This window comes from Acromyrmex echinatior, chromosome 3, assembly GCF_024713525.1.
Source record: "Acromyrmex echinatior isolate Ae372 chromosome 3, ASM2471352v2, whole genome shotgun sequence".
Classification (NCBI taxonomy): Eukaryota; Metazoa; Arthropoda; class Insecta; order Hymenoptera; family Formicidae; genus Acromyrmex; species Acromyrmex echinatior.
In genome coordinates, this window is record NC_141854.1 from 7,444,746 (window position 1) to 7,463,629 (window position 18,884).

At 27.5% G+C, this 18,884-nt stretch overlaps 2 protein-coding genes across 4 annotated transcripts in view; one reads left to right on the forward strand and one right to left on the reverse strand.

Annotated features, from left to right (window-relative positions):
* The window catches only part of dlg1 (MAGUK family member discs large 1), a 624,340-nt gene that overhangs the window by 47,865 nt on the left and 557,591 nt on the right, over positions 1-18,884 (forward strand). The window lies entirely within an intron of this gene.
* On the reverse strand, positions 1,338-11,137 carry LOC105146405 (facilitated trehalose transporter Tret1). Its single transcript, XM_011056624.2, has 3 exons — positions 9,917-11,137; positions 9,311-9,691; positions 1,338-5,700 (listed from the first exon to the last, which is right to left on the reverse strand). The coding sequence occupies exons 1-3, from the start codon at positions 10,158-10,160 to the stop codon at positions 4,751-4,753; spliced, it is 1,575 nt and encodes a 524-aa protein (XP_011054926.2). The 5' UTR covers positions 10,161-11,137; the 3' UTR covers positions 1,338-4,750.

Here is an 18,884-nt window from a genome sequence, read left to right on the forward strand (position 1 = left end):
TATTTTAAATAACATAATGACATAATGACGTAATAACGTAATGACATAGTAAAATAAATTGTGTGTTTGTGTTGGAAACGGTCCATTCACGTTCTCGTTAGCAATTTATGTTGAATTTTTTTATCATATTTTGTATGTTAATTTAACATAATGTGATTATGTTATTTAAAGATTTTATGTTAAATTGATATTCAACATTTTTTAGTGACAATTTATGAGTAAGTGAATAAATAACGTAAAAATATAATATTTTAAAATGTAAATTCTAAGATCAATGAATAAAATGTAGGTTACTTTAACATATTATAAATATTAATTTTATTGAAAAAATATGTTTCCATGATTTGTTTACAAACTGTGTCGATATTATCTTTTTAAATTTTTTTACATAATATTTGTGTAACCTTCTAACATATTTATCTTGTATTAAATTAATTTCAAAATTTGAGTAGATATGCGATTTAATTCGATGTATTTTCTTAAACAGTGGGCCACAATGTAATACAATGATGCGCAAATCCGCGATTCGAAGAATGCATGTTGCTTGCCAATTAATTTTCTAAGGTCTGTCGTTTTATAACCGAAAATATAAAATATATTTTCTGTTTTATATAAACTATCAAAGTAATTATTATTAATAGTCATAGTTTAACAGTTTCATTTGAGATACATTAAAAAAAAATTTTAAGAATTTATATTTTAGAAATGTATAGCTTATATGTATAGCTTATATGTATAACTTATATGTATATTTCATAAATAAATAACATGTTTATAAAATATTTGATTTTTATAAATTATCTTGTTTTTTTTAAATTTTTTTATTGATAAAATTTAAAGTGAATTATTCTGATAGTTATTTTTACGCAAAGTGTACAGTCGTAAAAACCAATTCAAAATGAAAAACTGGAATAAGTAAAAAAATTATCTTAATATTAATAAAATAATGATATATATAGGTATATACATTTATATTTTTCTTATTATGATTAAATTTTATCTATTTATTTAATATAATGTATATGGTAAATTATATAAGTATTAAGTTAGTCGAAAAATCTTTTCGTATTTTTGTATAAAAGAAAAGACTTTCTTATAATATAATTAATTACATAAAGTAAATAAAATCTTTTTATTATATATAATATACAAGAGAGATTGCGCATCATTGATATAATGGAATTTTATTTTTTTGAAAGGAATTTTGTTGATATTTTATAAAGGCATAGAATTACAATTATTGATATTATATAGTACAATAATTTTCAAAAGCAGCTTAATTATAAATATTGAAGAAAGGATCCATTTTAAAAACATAAGTTATGCACTCAGTCGAATTTTTAGTCTTTTTTCACGGTATTTATTTTTAAAGTTTATACATATTTATGTTTATACATAACATTTTATGTATACATAATATTTTTCACTGTATATTAATAAAAAAATGTTGAATTTTTTCTATAATAATTCTACAACAAAGTTTTTTCTATAATATATTTTTTTCTATCGATTTATCATACATAAAATAATTATTTAGTTGTAGCAACTTCTCGATTGTCACTCTGTATCTAGAAAGTATGGGAAACCCGAATTTAATTTCTATAAAACTTCTTGTCGTAATTATAATATGTCTAATTTCAATATGTTAAACTATATTAAACTTGTGATAATATATTTATGGAACAATATTACATTATCGAAGACAGGTGCCACAACATGGCCGTCGTGTCGGGTTAGATGATGGTGAAAATGACTGTTTGCCACAAAATATGAATACCCGACTGGCGGAGGGTGGGGATAATTGTCTCAGGGTTTACTTGCAGACAGGTCTAATGTGATTGGTAGTTCCGGAGCGGACGTCGGAGCTTTCTCGGAGGACAATCGAGTTTGTGTTCGGCTGGCAATTACACTCTCCGCTCGTTACGCGGTTTGACAAACTTTCTCGCGGCAGCGAAAGACGCCGAGTCCCACGCGTCCGATCGAGGCCATTTTCGTTGAGTTGAAAGTTGCAATAATTGCGGGGCAAAGTAATTCCGTTGCTCGGTTCTCTCATTGTTGCGTGCCAAAACCGAACAATAACAAATATTAAACGACGGTGCATTTCCACTCAGCCGTTTGCCTTTAATTCCCCTGACAATGCAGTCTCGAAGAAAATTAGAGTATTAAATTCTACTAATTTTAGAATACGCATTGATTGTAGAATCACGCATGATTGAGAAAGAAGCATAATTTAGCATCTTTGTACGTGACATAATTGAAAACTACTGACGGGTTATGCAAATATTATTCTCTGATTGTAATTTAGTTGCGTTGTTGGAATTTATCAAGTTTTCAGCCGCTTTGTAGATTATCGCGTTTAACTCTACGATGAAAATGGCACTCTTATGTAATAATTTTTTTTTATTATTATACAAGTACTAAACTATAACGATCCTGGAAAAATAAAAAGACGAACAGTCGTAAACGAAACGTATAGATAAGAGGCAGCACCCGGGCGATTCGTTATATCTAAATTTAAATTAAAGTAAAACGGAATATTTTCCAGACATGTTTTCTTGCTTAGTTTACCTAGAATTTTATGCATGTACATCTTGACAAGATTATTTAAATAACTGACTGTCACGACTGTGTCTTTTTATTTCACTTGGTTTCACTCTTTTTACACGGCCAATTATTTTTGTATACTCTATTTCGCACGTCTTCGCAATTATTCTTATCTCGTAAAAGAAAATTCTGTTGATAGTTGATATGCCTGAAAAGTAATATAAATAAAACGCAAATGTTTCGACGCAAGCGAAACCTATGTATGCGTAACCCATTTATCTCACCCTAATTTAATTGGTGCATTACGGAGCATTATGCCTATGCAATGTTTGCCCATGATGCAGCGGTTACAGTTATTGGTTTATGCACCTCTTGTAGCTCTAATGATATTTTACGATAATGAATTTAAAATCCTAACCGAGTATGCGTTGGCATACAAAAAGAGGAGAATGTGATCACGTTGTTTGATTAATTCGCAGGATCTATTATGTAATAGCGAATTTGATTGGACGCACTAGTGCGCACTAGTGCATATTAAAGCCGTTGTATACCTACTGATTTAATCCGTGTAAAAGTAAAAAGCAGGTATTTCGAATTATAAAATTTTACGTAACAACACAATAAAATGTATTAAGGTTTAATCCATTTATATATACACACACACATATATATATATATATATATATATATGTGTTAAACACATATTTTTGTGTCACTTTGTGTATGATTTAATGTGCATCAATACACACTGAGCGCATTTAATCGAATTTGCTATAAATGGAACGTCAAAAATAATAATTTATATATGCTTATAATGAATATTTTATTTGTATGTCAGCTTTTAATTGTTTTTCTTTCTGGTGATAGATTATTTTCGAGTGTCTATTTTGTCTTTTTGTATTTTGAGATATTTATTATAATTATCGTGTCATTTTTTAAATATTATACGCACATATAGGTAATGCATTCTTTACGCAATTTAAGCTTTTGTCTTTTTTATTGCGTAATTATTTTTAAATTAATGAGTTGCGTATGTTGGTTTTATTTTCCTCGTAATATAAATATAAGGTGTCATTGGTAAAATGATCTGTGTGAGATAAGATAGTTTTGAATTTACAGTCTTAGATCATGGTCCCATTACGCTTTTAATGTTGTCGCTGGTGACCATCCAAGTGAAATATCGTCTTGTAAATTATGAATCTGGCTGAGTTCCATCATCAATGTTACCTTATGTCCGTCAAAAGAGAAAAATAATTACAATCTTTCTGACAAGATTCGTGATTATCGCTTAATTATGCTTGAATTTTGAATTAATATCTTAATTAGATATTCATTTGCGAACAACTTGTAGGAAATATTTTTACATTTTACATTTTTATATTACATGTAATGCGCAATATAGGAGAGAGAGATTTTCTCTGAAATACTTTCCGTATCTTCCGAGAATCTACTTCGTATTTGAAATCCTAGTTGCTTTTGTGCAACATTGACAATTCAATGCATCGTGTCGGATATTTGGAAGCATGGAATTGTTAATGCGAAAATTAAATGCGTTTCTTATCTCGCATCAGTTACTTATACTTTCAAATACTTCTCGAAGTAGTAATTGGTGATAAATAATTATGCTGCCGGAAAAAACACGTCTCTGTTAATTATTATTCTGCTTACAAGAAAGATTAGATAAGTATTAGTCATCTTATACGTTTACAATTTTATCATTTTTTATGTTAATTGCTAAAGTTAAATTTTTTACAAAGGCATAACCCTTTATACTGATTTAAAATTATAATGATTTAAATTTAATTAAATGATTTTAAACAGTCACGTATCACAAATAAAATAAAAAATTAAATTATTCTTACAGTTTAATGTATGTGCAAAGATAATATATAATGAGTAGAGGTGAGCAGATAATTTTATATATTTATTCTTTATGTTTTTTTATTAACTCAGCTGATCTTGTTACTAAATAATTAAATAATGTAGATTTGCTGGGATGAAATAAAAATATTACATTAAAATTACAATTTGTTGAATTATTATGTCGATATCAACATTATTCGATATTGATATCGACATTATCGATCTATTGTGAAAAATTTTTTATAGTAAATGCAAGAAAACACGTTCCATTACGAGTTTTCTTGCATCTTTTCTATAGACCGATTATTTAGATAGTTCGGTAAATGTATTCAAATTGACTCAACTAACTGACTAACTGTTTAGTTCTTCCGTCCAATTCTTCTTGAATCTCCTGCAAGGACTTGCCTTTAGTCTCGGGCATGCAGAAATAGGTATATGGTACAGCGGTTACCAATAACAAAGCATACACATAGAATAAGTATTTTTCTGTGATTAAATTGATTAAAGGCTGATATGTCGATGTGGAGATAAAGGAGGATATCGCACAGATGATGCTGGCGAAACAGCCAGCTACGCATTTAATATGTGGTGGAAAGATCTCACCTAGTACCGTGTTAGGTATCGAGATGAGGCCTACGTATATAGCTATCTGGAAGAGCAACACTGAACAAATCGGTAGAGCCTGAAGAGTAGCGGGGTTATAACCTGCATCGAGAAGCTGATATTGTATACCTAGACACATTAGCGAGATCGTGGCAGCTAAGGTGGAGGCGATCGTTAAGATTCGCCTGCCGAACTTATCGATTAAGAGCATAGAAAGCATAGAGCCGGCGATGCCGATAGCAGTAACGATAATTACGATTATTGACGGTTTTATGACTGTCACTTCGGTGTGTCTCAGAATGGTCTCCATGTAGAATAACACGTTATTTAGGCCGCATATTTGAAGATACATGAAGAGTAGAGATACGAGTATTTGTGCTTTCCAAATATACGGAATTTTGAATTCTTTTATAACTTCCGCAAATGATAAGCTCCTATTCTTTTCGTGAAAGAGCTTCAGTGCTTGCAGTTCCGATTCCACATCGCAATCACGGTGATACCAGAGTATCGAGGTTCGCGCTTTAGATTCTTGTTTGATCTTGACGAAATGATGTGGCGATTCCGGCAACCAAATGAAAATTATTATTAGTATGACGCAAAGAATCAAGCATATGGTAGCGCTCACGTCCATTCTTAAATACGCACCCATGATACTCATCATTAGATTGCCTATTGATAATCCGCTTACAGCTGCAAAAAAGACATTAATTCTTATTAATCCTTATATAAATGCTTATATTAATTTAAACAATATAAGAAATAATGCTCATGACAGTCGATACTGGATTTTCGTATATAATGTACAATTTTAAGTGTCGCTGCACGTATCTTAGCGCTAAGACACTATCAGTGTCTTCAGATTAATAAGATTAATGAGATAAGGCATATACAATACGTTAGATATAAAGAGGTATATAAATTAAAAGAAAATGCAAATGTTCTACATGACTCTTCTTCAATGCGATATAAATTGAAAACTAATAATAATTGTCCAAACAGAACAGATTTCTTCTGAGTTGCAAACAAAAGGATTGTTAAGTGATTAAGACAATCTTTTTTTAACTCTGTTGGTTATCACTCTGAATCAGACATTTGATTTATTGCTTATAATAAGCTATTCAATTTTTTCTTTTAAATCTTGAATTTATATCTTACTTATAAATCTTACATCTTTTAACTCACGTGACTTTTTATTTGCAATTTGGCTTCATAGAAAAAATCTAATCGACAATTTTTGTTTTCAATTTATACTGTACTGAAAAGAACACGAAATGTTTACGCCTTTTAATTTATATGCTTCTTTACGTCTAACGTATTATATCTTTTCTATCAATCTTAATAAAGTTGTGTACTGCACGTGAGAAAATTCAGTGCCAGTCTTTCTAATTATTCATTCTAACTGTTATATATCATTATTTACTATTAATGTGATTCTATGCTCTTTAACTATTTTTTGCTTTCTCTTTTGTGTTATATCTCATCAATTTTATAAACTAAAAGTATTATTATACAAATGCAAATTAAAAATTGAACATTTATTGATTATTATATATCACAAAACTAATTGTTCAGATAATTTGCCATTTTCGATGATTTCTTCAAATTATTCTTCAAACTATAATAATGTGATAATACTAGTTTCATAATTGGTATTGTACAAATATAAATATTGATGATGTTGATACTGTAATATGTACATATAAAATAAATTTTTAATAATAATTTAAAGAAATCATCGATATAATAGCGCATTGTTCAAATAGTTAGTTTTGTGACTATACATGGAGAAATGAAAGATTTACTTTGACACAATATACAGAGTGTATCAGAGTAGTTGAATCAGTTTCTTATCTTAAGAGAAAATTATTAACTTCACATCTAATTATACCGATTTAGCGATACAGATCAGATGCATGGATACATCGTGCGAATTGATCTGGGCGTACCAAGAAAAAGATACATTTTTAATATCTTGTAACAATTTTCAACGTTAAACGTGCCTATTTTTGTATATACTCAAACCAGCAATTCATACGATGTTATCCACACATTCAATCTGTATCATTAAGTCGAAAATTAGTAATCGATTATTTTTCCATAGGGTAAAAAACTGCTGATTCAACTACTATGATTAATCCTGTATTACATTAAAGTTAATTACTATATTCAGCAAAAAAATTTGCTAGAAATACTAATTTTTTATTATTATTATTTATATAGTATTTGATGAATAAAATTTTGTTAATTGTGTAAATTTTTTTAACAGAAAATTTACTAGAAATATTTTAGTAATAAATTAAATTAGCTTTAACACTACATTTATATTTTTATGAACAAATTTAAAATTTTTTAATAACATAGATTTTGTTATGATATAAAATAAATGTTCACGAAGTGAAGTTTGATCGCTTTTATATCGAATATGTGTTATTAGAGCGATTTTTTTTGCTACGCTAATAATAAAGTCTTTTTTTTAATGTATGTATTTTCATATTATCGTAAACACAATCTAGTATCTCAATATCTGCTATCAAACTTTGGAAGGAATATTTTGCCTTAAAATGCATCCAGATTATTGAGCTGAACTTTAAGCCGAGCCTCAAACCGAACCTAGAAGCGAACTTCGAGTCAAACATCGTGAGCATCGCGTGTATATTTAACCAGAATTGAGAAAGTTACTTTGTAAAAGTTTCTGTTATGAGATGATAAGTAATACATTACAGTTACAGTTATTTAAAAAGTCAACGAGTTTACTTTCCAACTACTCTGTTAATTTTTCCTATTTACATTGCTATTTGAAACACAAGAATTGTATACATTTTTAATATTATTAAATTATTTTACTTATTTATTAAACGTTTAATTACACGCTCTATATTATTTATAATAAATTATTTATAATACACACTTGGAAACAAAATTATGGGATATTAAGACGTAATTTACATATTAAAAAGATCCTTAATATAAGAAGTTTAATATAAACAAATAAAAAACAAACAATTGCTACTATCCAGCCTTTCAACTAGAGAATCTCACTCTATAATGGGAGAATGGTTATTGTCTCACAATGATTTCATTCAGACAACAGCGTACTGTAATTATTTTTCTTTTTACTTCGAACTATAATTAATAGCTAACAATCTACTATAATAATTATTTGTTCTTTGCTGAAGAAGGCTAAAAGATTAGCCGAAATATGTACTTTCATTTTTAATATAAAACTTTTTTTAAAATACAAACTGCGCGCCGACAACACCTAATTCCCAGTTGCATGTTTTTTATTTATTTATTATTAATTTGTTATCTCGGGAATTTAGTTTAATATTGTTACTTTGTTAATATAAACATTTACAGTGATATTACTATTATTAGGGATAAAGATATATTTCAATCACAAGAAATAATAATTACTTATTGTTCACTTTTTATTTTGATCGGCTTATATATTGATAAATAAACAATATTAAAAGTGAAAATTGACCAATGAGATTGAATATACATAACTGAAAAATGTGTATTCGGTCAAGACAGTTCTTCGTGTCTAATAATATTTCTTGTGTATTTATACAATTTCCAGTTCAAGCAATTGTACGCTGATTATTTGTCGGTCTTGAAACACAGTCCTAAACCGAAGCTCGAGTGCTCCATCGGATTATGTTTCAAAACCGACAAATAATCGGCGCATAATTTGCTTAAATTGGAAATTGTATAAATTCACAAGAAATTAAGGATGAAGAACTATCTTGATCGAATATGATATTTTTCACTCATTCGTTGATAAATAAATTTAATGTAACGTAATTATAAAAGTATACAGCTATTAAATTAGTCAATTAGTTTTAAAAAATGTAACTAAGTTAAGTTACAGTTATAGATGTAAAAGAGGAACGAAGTAAAGTTATAATTATTGAAAAAAAGTAATCCTAACTGTAACTTTGTTATAAGTAATGATTTATTTTCCGACTCAATATTTAATTAAAATGTACAATTAAAACCATAATATGATTTACTGAATGAAATGTTTGCGATACTCACGAAATTTTTTTTGTCAAAAGTTGTCTTTAGGTTCGGTTCGAGGTTTGAGCTCAAGATTTGGCTTAAAGCTAAAGATTTGACTTTGAAGTTCGGCTCGAGATTCAGCTCGATAATCTGGACGAATTTTTTTATAATGTAATCATCCAAAAATTAAATAAATGGAATCGTTGGCTGATTATCATTTCAAAATATCTCGATCAAGCACTTTTAAAATGTATTGCATTTATCCATGAAGATTTACACACACGAACACGTAGCGTACCTAATGCGACTAGAGCTCCGCGAATGGAAGGATCTGCAATTTCACCTAAGTAAAGTGAGAAGCAGCTGTACGTCTTTCCTAGACTGATGCCAGCTAGTAACCTGGCTACATACAACCATTCCACTCGATTAGCCATAATTATAAAGAGCCAACAGAGAGTTATTGGCAAACTCGTTATGAAGACCGATGTTTTAGCACCGAGATAGTTAACGGCAACAGAACCAGAAATGGCGCCAATTAGCCTGCCTAGGTTCAATAGAGAAACTACCCAGGAAGCTTCGTTCATTGTCATGGGGATGTGAGATTCGGGTGAAGTCAAATATGCGATATACGGTGAGCTCCACAACGATATCAATCCCATTTGTAATTGCAGAAGATTGACTGAAAAACACAAAATTATTGGTCGTTACTTATATTTATATGTGGTCTAAAATAAAGACCCTTAATATTACTTATATTTATCTTTTTAATGTGGATTATTTTCTTTGTACATTATATATAAAGTCAAGTAAATATTTTTTTAATCTATAAATATCAATATATTTTAAAAACTAGATTAAAATATTTTGATTAATATATTTTATCGATATTATACCGAATACGTACCTCCGATACCAGCAATCCATTGAGGCCATTGTACTTTTTTAATTTTCTTTTTATCTGCCTCATGATCCATCGTACTCTTTCTGTAGACTGCTTGTAACTGAGCCTTCGCGGGATCCACACTTCTCTCTACAGGAAAAACGACGAATCGTAAATGTCGTTTTACGTCCTTGGAAATAATAAATAATGATCGATGAATAATGTAAATATTTTTTAATGATCCGTTATTCGTCAAGTGTGATTTCATCCGTAGAATCTATAAAACTAGTAATTTATCATTTTTATCACATTCATCGATCAAATTATTTATATATATTTATTAATTTTATAATAGAATAAAAATTTATCAAAATACACAAGAAGAATATAATAAATTATATTATTAATTACAATTAATTAATTATGTTACTTTAATGTGTATATTAATGTGTACATATACAATATATTTCTAATTAGATCAAATGGTTATTAATAAAATTAATTAATTTTTTATTAATTTTTACAAGTCAGATTATATTAATTTTTAGGCTAGTTTTCTTTTTTAACTTATTACATACGTATATTGTTAGAGGAAAGTCGCTGATATATTGACTCCTAAAGAGACTTCCCCTTATTTCTTAGAAACTAAATACTACATTTATTATTGATAAAAACATATGATAGAAACAAACTGCAAATGATTATAAAATTTTATTTATAAGTTTTAATTATAAGTTTTTATTTTTTTAATTTAGATGAGTTAGATGATAGAAGGAAATAAAAACTTATAATTCATACAGAGTAAATCAAAGTAGTTGAATCAGTTTTTTACTCTATGAAAAAATTATTAATTACGTACCTAATTATTGACTTAACGATACAAATCGGATGCGTAGATAATCGTGCTGGTTTGAATGCGGGCACATTTGATGTTGAATTATAAAAATTGTGAATATTAAAAATGCACATTTTTCTCAGTGCGCTCAGATCAGCAATTCGCACGATGTACCTATACATCTATATCGCTAATCTGTATCGCTAAGTCGATACTCAGGTATGAGATCGATATTTGTGTATATATTTGTGGCTTGTTTTTATATAAAATCATGTAATCTTTGTAGTGAGCACGTGTCGAAATTCCGTGAGAAAATGAATAAAAGATTGTTTGCATAAATAAAGTCTTCAATAAAACTCACACACACTTGGGCACTTATTGTAATGAGGCGCGCTCGCGACTTTTCTATCTTGTATATGTACTCTGCGTTGTAACATGAGCGACAATTAATGATTGAGACTGAAAGAGATGTCTCCAATGGAAAATATTAATTACTCTTTCTGCGTTATTTGTGACAGATATTATATAGAGTTTCTTTTTGCTGATCTCAAGACTCTGTTGGTCGAACTGTGTCTTATTGCTTCATCCAAATGCGTAGCTCTTGCGTAGCTTCTGTAATTTGGTAACATTTACGCAAGACTAGTGGAAGACTTCCATCCTACTTTTATACAATCTTCCTAAAGCTTGTTCACGATTTCCGCATCAAAGTTATATTTTTGCAATCTTCTGGAAAATTGATTTCATAATTGTTGTTATCCTGCAACTGCTTGTTGATTATTACTAATATATTTTTTAAATGCAATCATCGAGATTCTAAATTTAACATATCCAGATAAAAACGAATTCATTTTTTAGTTTTACATATTTGCAATTTTAAACTTGTTTTATTTTTCTTTTTCTTATTTTTCTTATATTATAATTTTATATTATAATTTTAAAATCGAAGTGCAGCGTAAACTGGTACTTATTTATGAGACAGACCATAACTTAATCGTTATATAGTGTTGCATTATAGTGTCAAATTATAGTCCTCAGAACTGGAGGCAATCCTGTATTTGCGAAAAATCCATCAGAAACAAAAACTGCGTTATACGTTTGCAGAACATAAAGTATGTACAGTATTGTGTAAGGTATTCTATTTTCAGTATCTAGATACAGGTTCTTTTATTTTTAAAATTTCCGAATAAATTGTATTTTGACGATAAAATGATGTCTTTAACGTTATTTTGATGTCAAATGACGACAGTTTGCTTGTTAGGTACAATATCTATCTATGTAGATACTTCATTATCTGCACGTAATATTTACTCATTATATATATAAAATATATTATATATATATTAGGTGTTGGAATTAATTCGTAGCGTTTTTTAATGAAAGAATGTTATTTATTTCACATGAGCATTAAAAAATACATTAATGAAAGTACTTCCCATCACTTGTAAAACGCTACGAATTAATTCCAACACCTAATAAAATATATGTATAATTATGCATATAAATCTTAGTTTCATGCTCTTCAAAAATGTAACGCAGTTATCGATACATAAGGAATGATATCTAGGTATAGGTATAAGTACAAAAAAACGTCTGGTGGATTTTTCCGTAAATACAAGATTGCCTCCAGCTCTAAGAACTATAATTTGTTGACATTTAACGCAACACTACATAAAGATTAAGTTAACTTATGATCTGTCTCATATATAGGTATCAGTTTGTGCTGCACTTCGATTTTATATTTAAAATCGTATTATAAGAAAAATAAGAAAAAGAAAAATAAAAAAAAATTAAACCTGCAAATATGTAAAACGATATTATTAATATTACAATTCATCTATTATTATTTAAATTATGCAATTTGCAAAAAAAGATTATAAGAATTTTTGCATTTGTAGAATTCGTTACTTACATAAATATTCAATAAGTCTAACATATAAAATAAAATGAAGTAACGCTTATAAAACCATTAATTAGTTTTATTAAATAATTTATTAACATTTACTCATTATTGAAAAATAATATAATGAAATAATCGAAATTAAATAAATTAATAATGTAAAATACCTGCAAAAAGCCAACACAGTAATTAAATATATAAATAAATTTATTAGAATGATAACATAAAAAAGAAATTATAAACATTTTGACCTTAATTTTTGAAATCATTAATACAATTTAGTTTTTAGTGTCAAATCACATAAAATTGAACAGCAATCATAATCAAAATAATAAAACACATGTAACACTCTGTATAACTTGACGTAATAAATTGACTCAAAAATATCGGCTAATTCGATTGAACTTCTAAATATAATGATTTCAGAATGTAATACAAACTTGTAAATGTATTACAAAATTGCCTTAGTGCAGGAAAGTATTTTCTAAAACTAAAATGTATCAAGTATAGTTATTGATACATAAGAAATGGTATCTACTTGTAGGTATAGGTATAAGTACAAAAAGACGTCTGCCTAGATGACCCCCCCTCACTTAATCAAATTTTAATGAAAAAATTAATTTTATTGATTTTTTGCGTAAAAATAAGGGTTTAACAAGAAAAAAAGATAATGAGAACTCAAATAACGTCAATAATGTCGTATCGTTTGTCGAATTGAGAAAAATCCTGTTGTAACCATCTTTATAAGTACTGGAAATATAGCTAAAATTATTAAATCTTACAAATTTCATAATTCTTAGTGGGGGATGCACCGGATCGTAAAATTATTTCGGATATCCGAAAAGAATGTATCCGGTCGGATATCCGATATTTTTCTGATCTGACCGGGTTCTGGGACAATGTCTAAAAAAAAAGCTGAGTAAAAGAAGAAAAAAGAGAGCAAAAAGAAAAAGGTAATGGGAACTGTAATGGGAAAAATAGTGATAATAATTATGAAAACACAGCTAATACGAACTAGAAATTAAATATATGCCTATACTGATCGAAGCTTTAATGCTTGAATAATGCAATGTGAATTATATTAGGTGTTGGAATTAATTCGTAGCGTTTTTAATGAAAGAATGTTATTTATTTCACATGAGCATTAAAAAATACATTAATGAAAGTACTTCCCATCACTTGTAAAACGCTACGAATTAATTCCAACACCTAATATATAGCTACTATATATGTACGTACATGCATATACATATGTCATATATTTGTAGTCATTCGAACTGCGCATCGAATTGGTTTTCCGGACTTCTAAAAGCAGTAAGTAGTTAAACTGTAATAATAATTATGATTTTAATGTTATCATCTGAATTTGATTATCAATAAAGATAATAATTGTAGAGAAAAAAAAATCGTAATTTTGCAGCAATATATAAAATATTGTAGTATTATGAGTGTTTGCATACTCTTATCTATATAGTAAAAAATCAACAATGTAATGATATATTATTCAAATATTTATGTTAATAATCGCAAATTTATATCAATTTATATCAAAATTGTCGATAATATCTTTAATTATTTTCAGGCCTTCGAAGTCGAAGGCCTTTTTGTATGAAAAATTTGCCCAGGGTTATTTTAATAGTATTTCGTGGTGGCATGATGTATCATTTTACTCTTCTTTAGCATTCGATGAACAAGGACAAATGATGCATCAAGCGCTTTATGTGTAATTCGGAACACGTTCTATATCCTATTATTGTTTTACGTCTAATAATGTAAAAATAGAATGACACACGATATCGCTCCTTGAATGCAGCTCTAGCTGATTTTCTTGCACAATTTATCTTTTTCTTATTTTCTTAATGTGAAAAGAAAAAGAAGAAAAACTTACTGTATATTTAACTTGGTGGCAGTTCGATATCAAATCTTTCATACAAATGATACATATTAAATCTTTTATATAAATGATGTACACTACTAGAGTTTTTTTTACTATACAATAAGAAATTGCATTAATAGAATTTAACTTGGCGTTAAATTACAATTGTTGATATCAAATCTTTTATATAGATCATTTTAATTATACAATATATGAATCACATATACATCTCACTATTCTATTTATCCCTAGAGTCTACTGTCCCCGGTTTTTCCTACGTTAGCAACATCCCGCAAAAAAATTTTTATTTAATTTAAAATAGGCTTTAATATAATTTAATATAATTCAGTTCAAATTTTATTAAAATTTAATAAAATACTAAATAAGATTTTAATAATTGTTTGGTTTTATTAAAACCTTATAAAGATTTAATTTGGATTACATAAAGATCCATATTAAGTTATATAAGATTTTTTATTAAATGTTTGTATAGAATTTTTAAAATCTACTCAGATTTCATTTTAACAATGAGCTTATAATTTCTTTATACGTTTTATACGTCTTTTAGTTTTGTCGAAAAGACAACTTAAAAAAAGACATCTTTTCGTCTTCATCTTTTTTTGTCGTTTCGGAAAAGTGAAAAGTCAATTAAAAGATATCTTTCGTATTATCAAAAAGACAACATAAAAAAGATATCTTTCCATTATTTATTTATACTTTTCATTACTTACCCGCGAGCAGTAGTATGCAAGATCGCCACCAGACAGACGCGATGGAGTTCAATTTCTCGTGTTTGAAAACCATATAAGATAGAATAAACGATGCAATTGTTGTAAGAAATTTTATGTGTGTTCTAATGAGCCTTAATAAAATATTTTTTGAAAGCGAGTTCCCAAAAGGAACTATGATAAAAGATAGTGTCTCTTACACACAGGACACGAGCAAATATTGCAAAAATGGAAGATATAATGTGCCTTCCAAGCAACACAAATGACACGATGTGACACAATGGATCAGTACATCCTTATTATTTGCCAATGTAAATTAATCAAAGATGACATGATCGCTGTGTCACACTGTGTCGCTTGTTGGAAGGCACACATAATAATGCAATTTTAGTTAGATTTTTGTGCTTGATTTGGAAACCTGATATATGTTATTAAACGTTATATATACCAAAATATAAAAACTAAAAGAAGTTTTAATTTAGTCATTTTTTAGTCATTTTTTAGACGACTTTGTGCTCTGTATATACACAAACACACATATAAATTAAACCATATTAAAATTTATTAATACAACTTATTAGAAACTTATTAAGATTTAATTAAATTGTATAAATTGGACTCAAATAAGGTTTAATAAAGTCTTATTAAATTTAATAAGTTGTTAATAATTATCTAATTAAAAGACAATATAATACAACATATTGACATTCACTTATGAGGTTAACCACAACCTTGCAACAAGGGGCCGTAAATTGTAAGTTGTAAGTGACGGCCACAGAATTTATGCTTTTGGACCGTAAAAGCTGGGTTTTGCTCGCTTAAGTCTAACGGTTAAAGCCTAAAGACTGCGCAAAAAGACAGAAGTTTAAAAGACAGAAATTATTGTTACTTAATCTCTTTCAATTTATTAAGGCCTTTACTCTTAGATTATCTTTAATAAAGAATCCATATAAAGTCTTTATATGGATTCTTTATTAAATCCATAAAGAATTTATAAGACTTTTATTAGCTCTTTATTTAGAACATATTAATTTTTTTTCACGGAGTGTTAACGATATATAGCAATATATTAACTAACTTGGCAATATCATGCGCAATAGATGGCAATACCAGAGGTGATAGATGTACATGAGAGAACAGATGACAACATTGCATTAATACAGCTGTGTTTATAAGAGTCTTTGTGCTACGTTGGACGATGTGCTTATTTGCATAGAAATATCTGTATCGTTTAAAATAATTTTAATTTTAGATTTCTCAAGTATACATCCGGTAAACATTTAATCTATTTTAAACATACTAGAAGAAATGTTATATTCTACCAGAGAGAAACCTGATAGTGGTCATCCCGGCCTTTTTCATGTATCTAATCTCGTAGGATAATGTGCATGATTTTGAGGTTCTCTTCCATGCTATTACGTGAGAAGACAAAGGCGAACAATCAAAATTTGTTTGTCCTTTAACCAATGTGAACATTACTGACAATATGAAAATAATCCTATTAATAATACGATAACAATGCTGACAATAAAGTGTGTTGTATTGTCATTCAATTAGCAATCATTGTACATTTTTTTAGTAGTGGTTGACTCCTCGAATTTGTTAAAATATCCATTCTTATATTTTTAATTACTGCCATATATATCTTAAGTATTTTATTTATTAATTTTTAATTATTATTGAATATTTTAACCACCGTAAAAAATAAAAATAAAATATAATCTGTTTATCAGTATATGATTGATAAATAAGCGATAAATATAAAGATATCATTTTTCTCAAATTGCGAAAATTTGTTTTTTTTTTTTTTGAGATGATAGAATTCCTTTTGGATAACAGACCGTTAGCATAGTATAAACATTTACTCGATAAAATTCTTTAAATGAATATTTTCTTGGATGTGTGTGTGTGTGTGTGTGTGTGTATGTGTGTGTGTGTGTGTGTGTGTGTGTGTGTGTGTGTGTGTGTGTGTATGTATGATTAGAAATAAGTAATAGTGTGTAAAATAAATAAAACAGATAGTTTTAAGTTAAAGTTTCTCGTATAGTTTTTCTTTAAAAGTAATGTGATACTGATCTGTTCTTAAAAGAAAGTAATACCTTCAAACTTTTGAACGGTAGTGTACGAATATAAATTGAAAATTAAAAAATCTAATTTTAATTTATAATGATTTATAAATTATATGGTACTTATACGTCACAACTTAAAAACTGAATTAGCGCAGCTAATTAATGAAAAATAATAACAGATGAATAATTAATAATACATATTATAATATGCGTAATCAAAATATAATTGTGTTAAATACGTGTATGTGTGTGTGTGTGTGTGTGTGTGTGTGTGTGTGTGTGTGTGTGTGTGTGTGTGTGTGTGTGTACAATAAAAAGCGAATATCTTTTTATATCCTATCTAATAAAATATCTTAAATTTGCTTCAATGAGTACGGATAGCGTTATAAATGAAGAATATATCAATGAATATATTACATTTTTCAGTTCTATCAAACGATCATTACATTCTTTTACGTTCGTTATAAATGTTCGTTCATAATTATTCTTGCTAAAAAAACATTCTGAACTTATTCTATAATTAGAAATGCTACATCTCGGTCTAGAGTAAACAGATCGAGCTTTTAGTATCTATAAATACATGTGTAATTTTATGTAACTTGAATCTTAATTGCTTATTATTCTAAAATCTGAATTATTGCGATTACAATATTTTTATATTAAGATTTTGGATTAAAATTCTTTTTAGAATGTGCTATTAAAATAATTTATTTTTTTATTATATAATCGTTTTTATTAGGTGTTGGAATTAATTCGTAGCGTTTTACAAGTGATGGGAAGTACTTTCATTAATGTATTTTTTAATGCTCATGTGAAATAAATAACATTCTTTCATTAAAAAACGCTACGAATTAATTCCAACACCTAATAATATATAATCATTTTTATATTATATAAACATCTTCGAAAATATTCTAAAAATTGATTTTGATAGGAAATTTTTGTTTTATTTTTTCGATCTTATACTTGATTAGATTTATAAAATTTTGAAAAAGTCAGATTGTTGATCCAAAAGTCTAAATTATTTTTCATTTACTATATCCAATTTTATATAATTATTTTAAAAATATTTTTTTATATTTTATTTTATTTTATTTATTCATTGTCATATATCTTCTCAATATTTTTGCATTTTTATGTTATCAATTTTCTTGTATTTACATGAAAAAGCTTTAATAAAATAATTTTTCTTAAATTTATGATAACGTATTAGATATCTTTTTTACTTTTTTTCCGTACTTTTTCTCAGAAAATATATAAAATTAAAATTTTATAATTATAATTAAATGAGGTATTAATGTTTTTATTTATAATGTAAAGAAAGAAAATTAATATAATGTTTATAATTTAATGATAAATTACAAATACATTGTGAAGCTTTTATTATATATAAAATATTTATTATATATAAAATATTTATTTTAGTTCTCTATTTTACGTTTTCTGTCAAGGAAACGTGATAACATATTGAAGTTTTAGTCTAATGAATGAAGCTCCTTTTTGGAAAGCTCTGCTTATTAGTAAAGTAAATAATGTAAATCTTTTATAAACCATGTTTTATATAATATTAATCTAATATTATTAGTA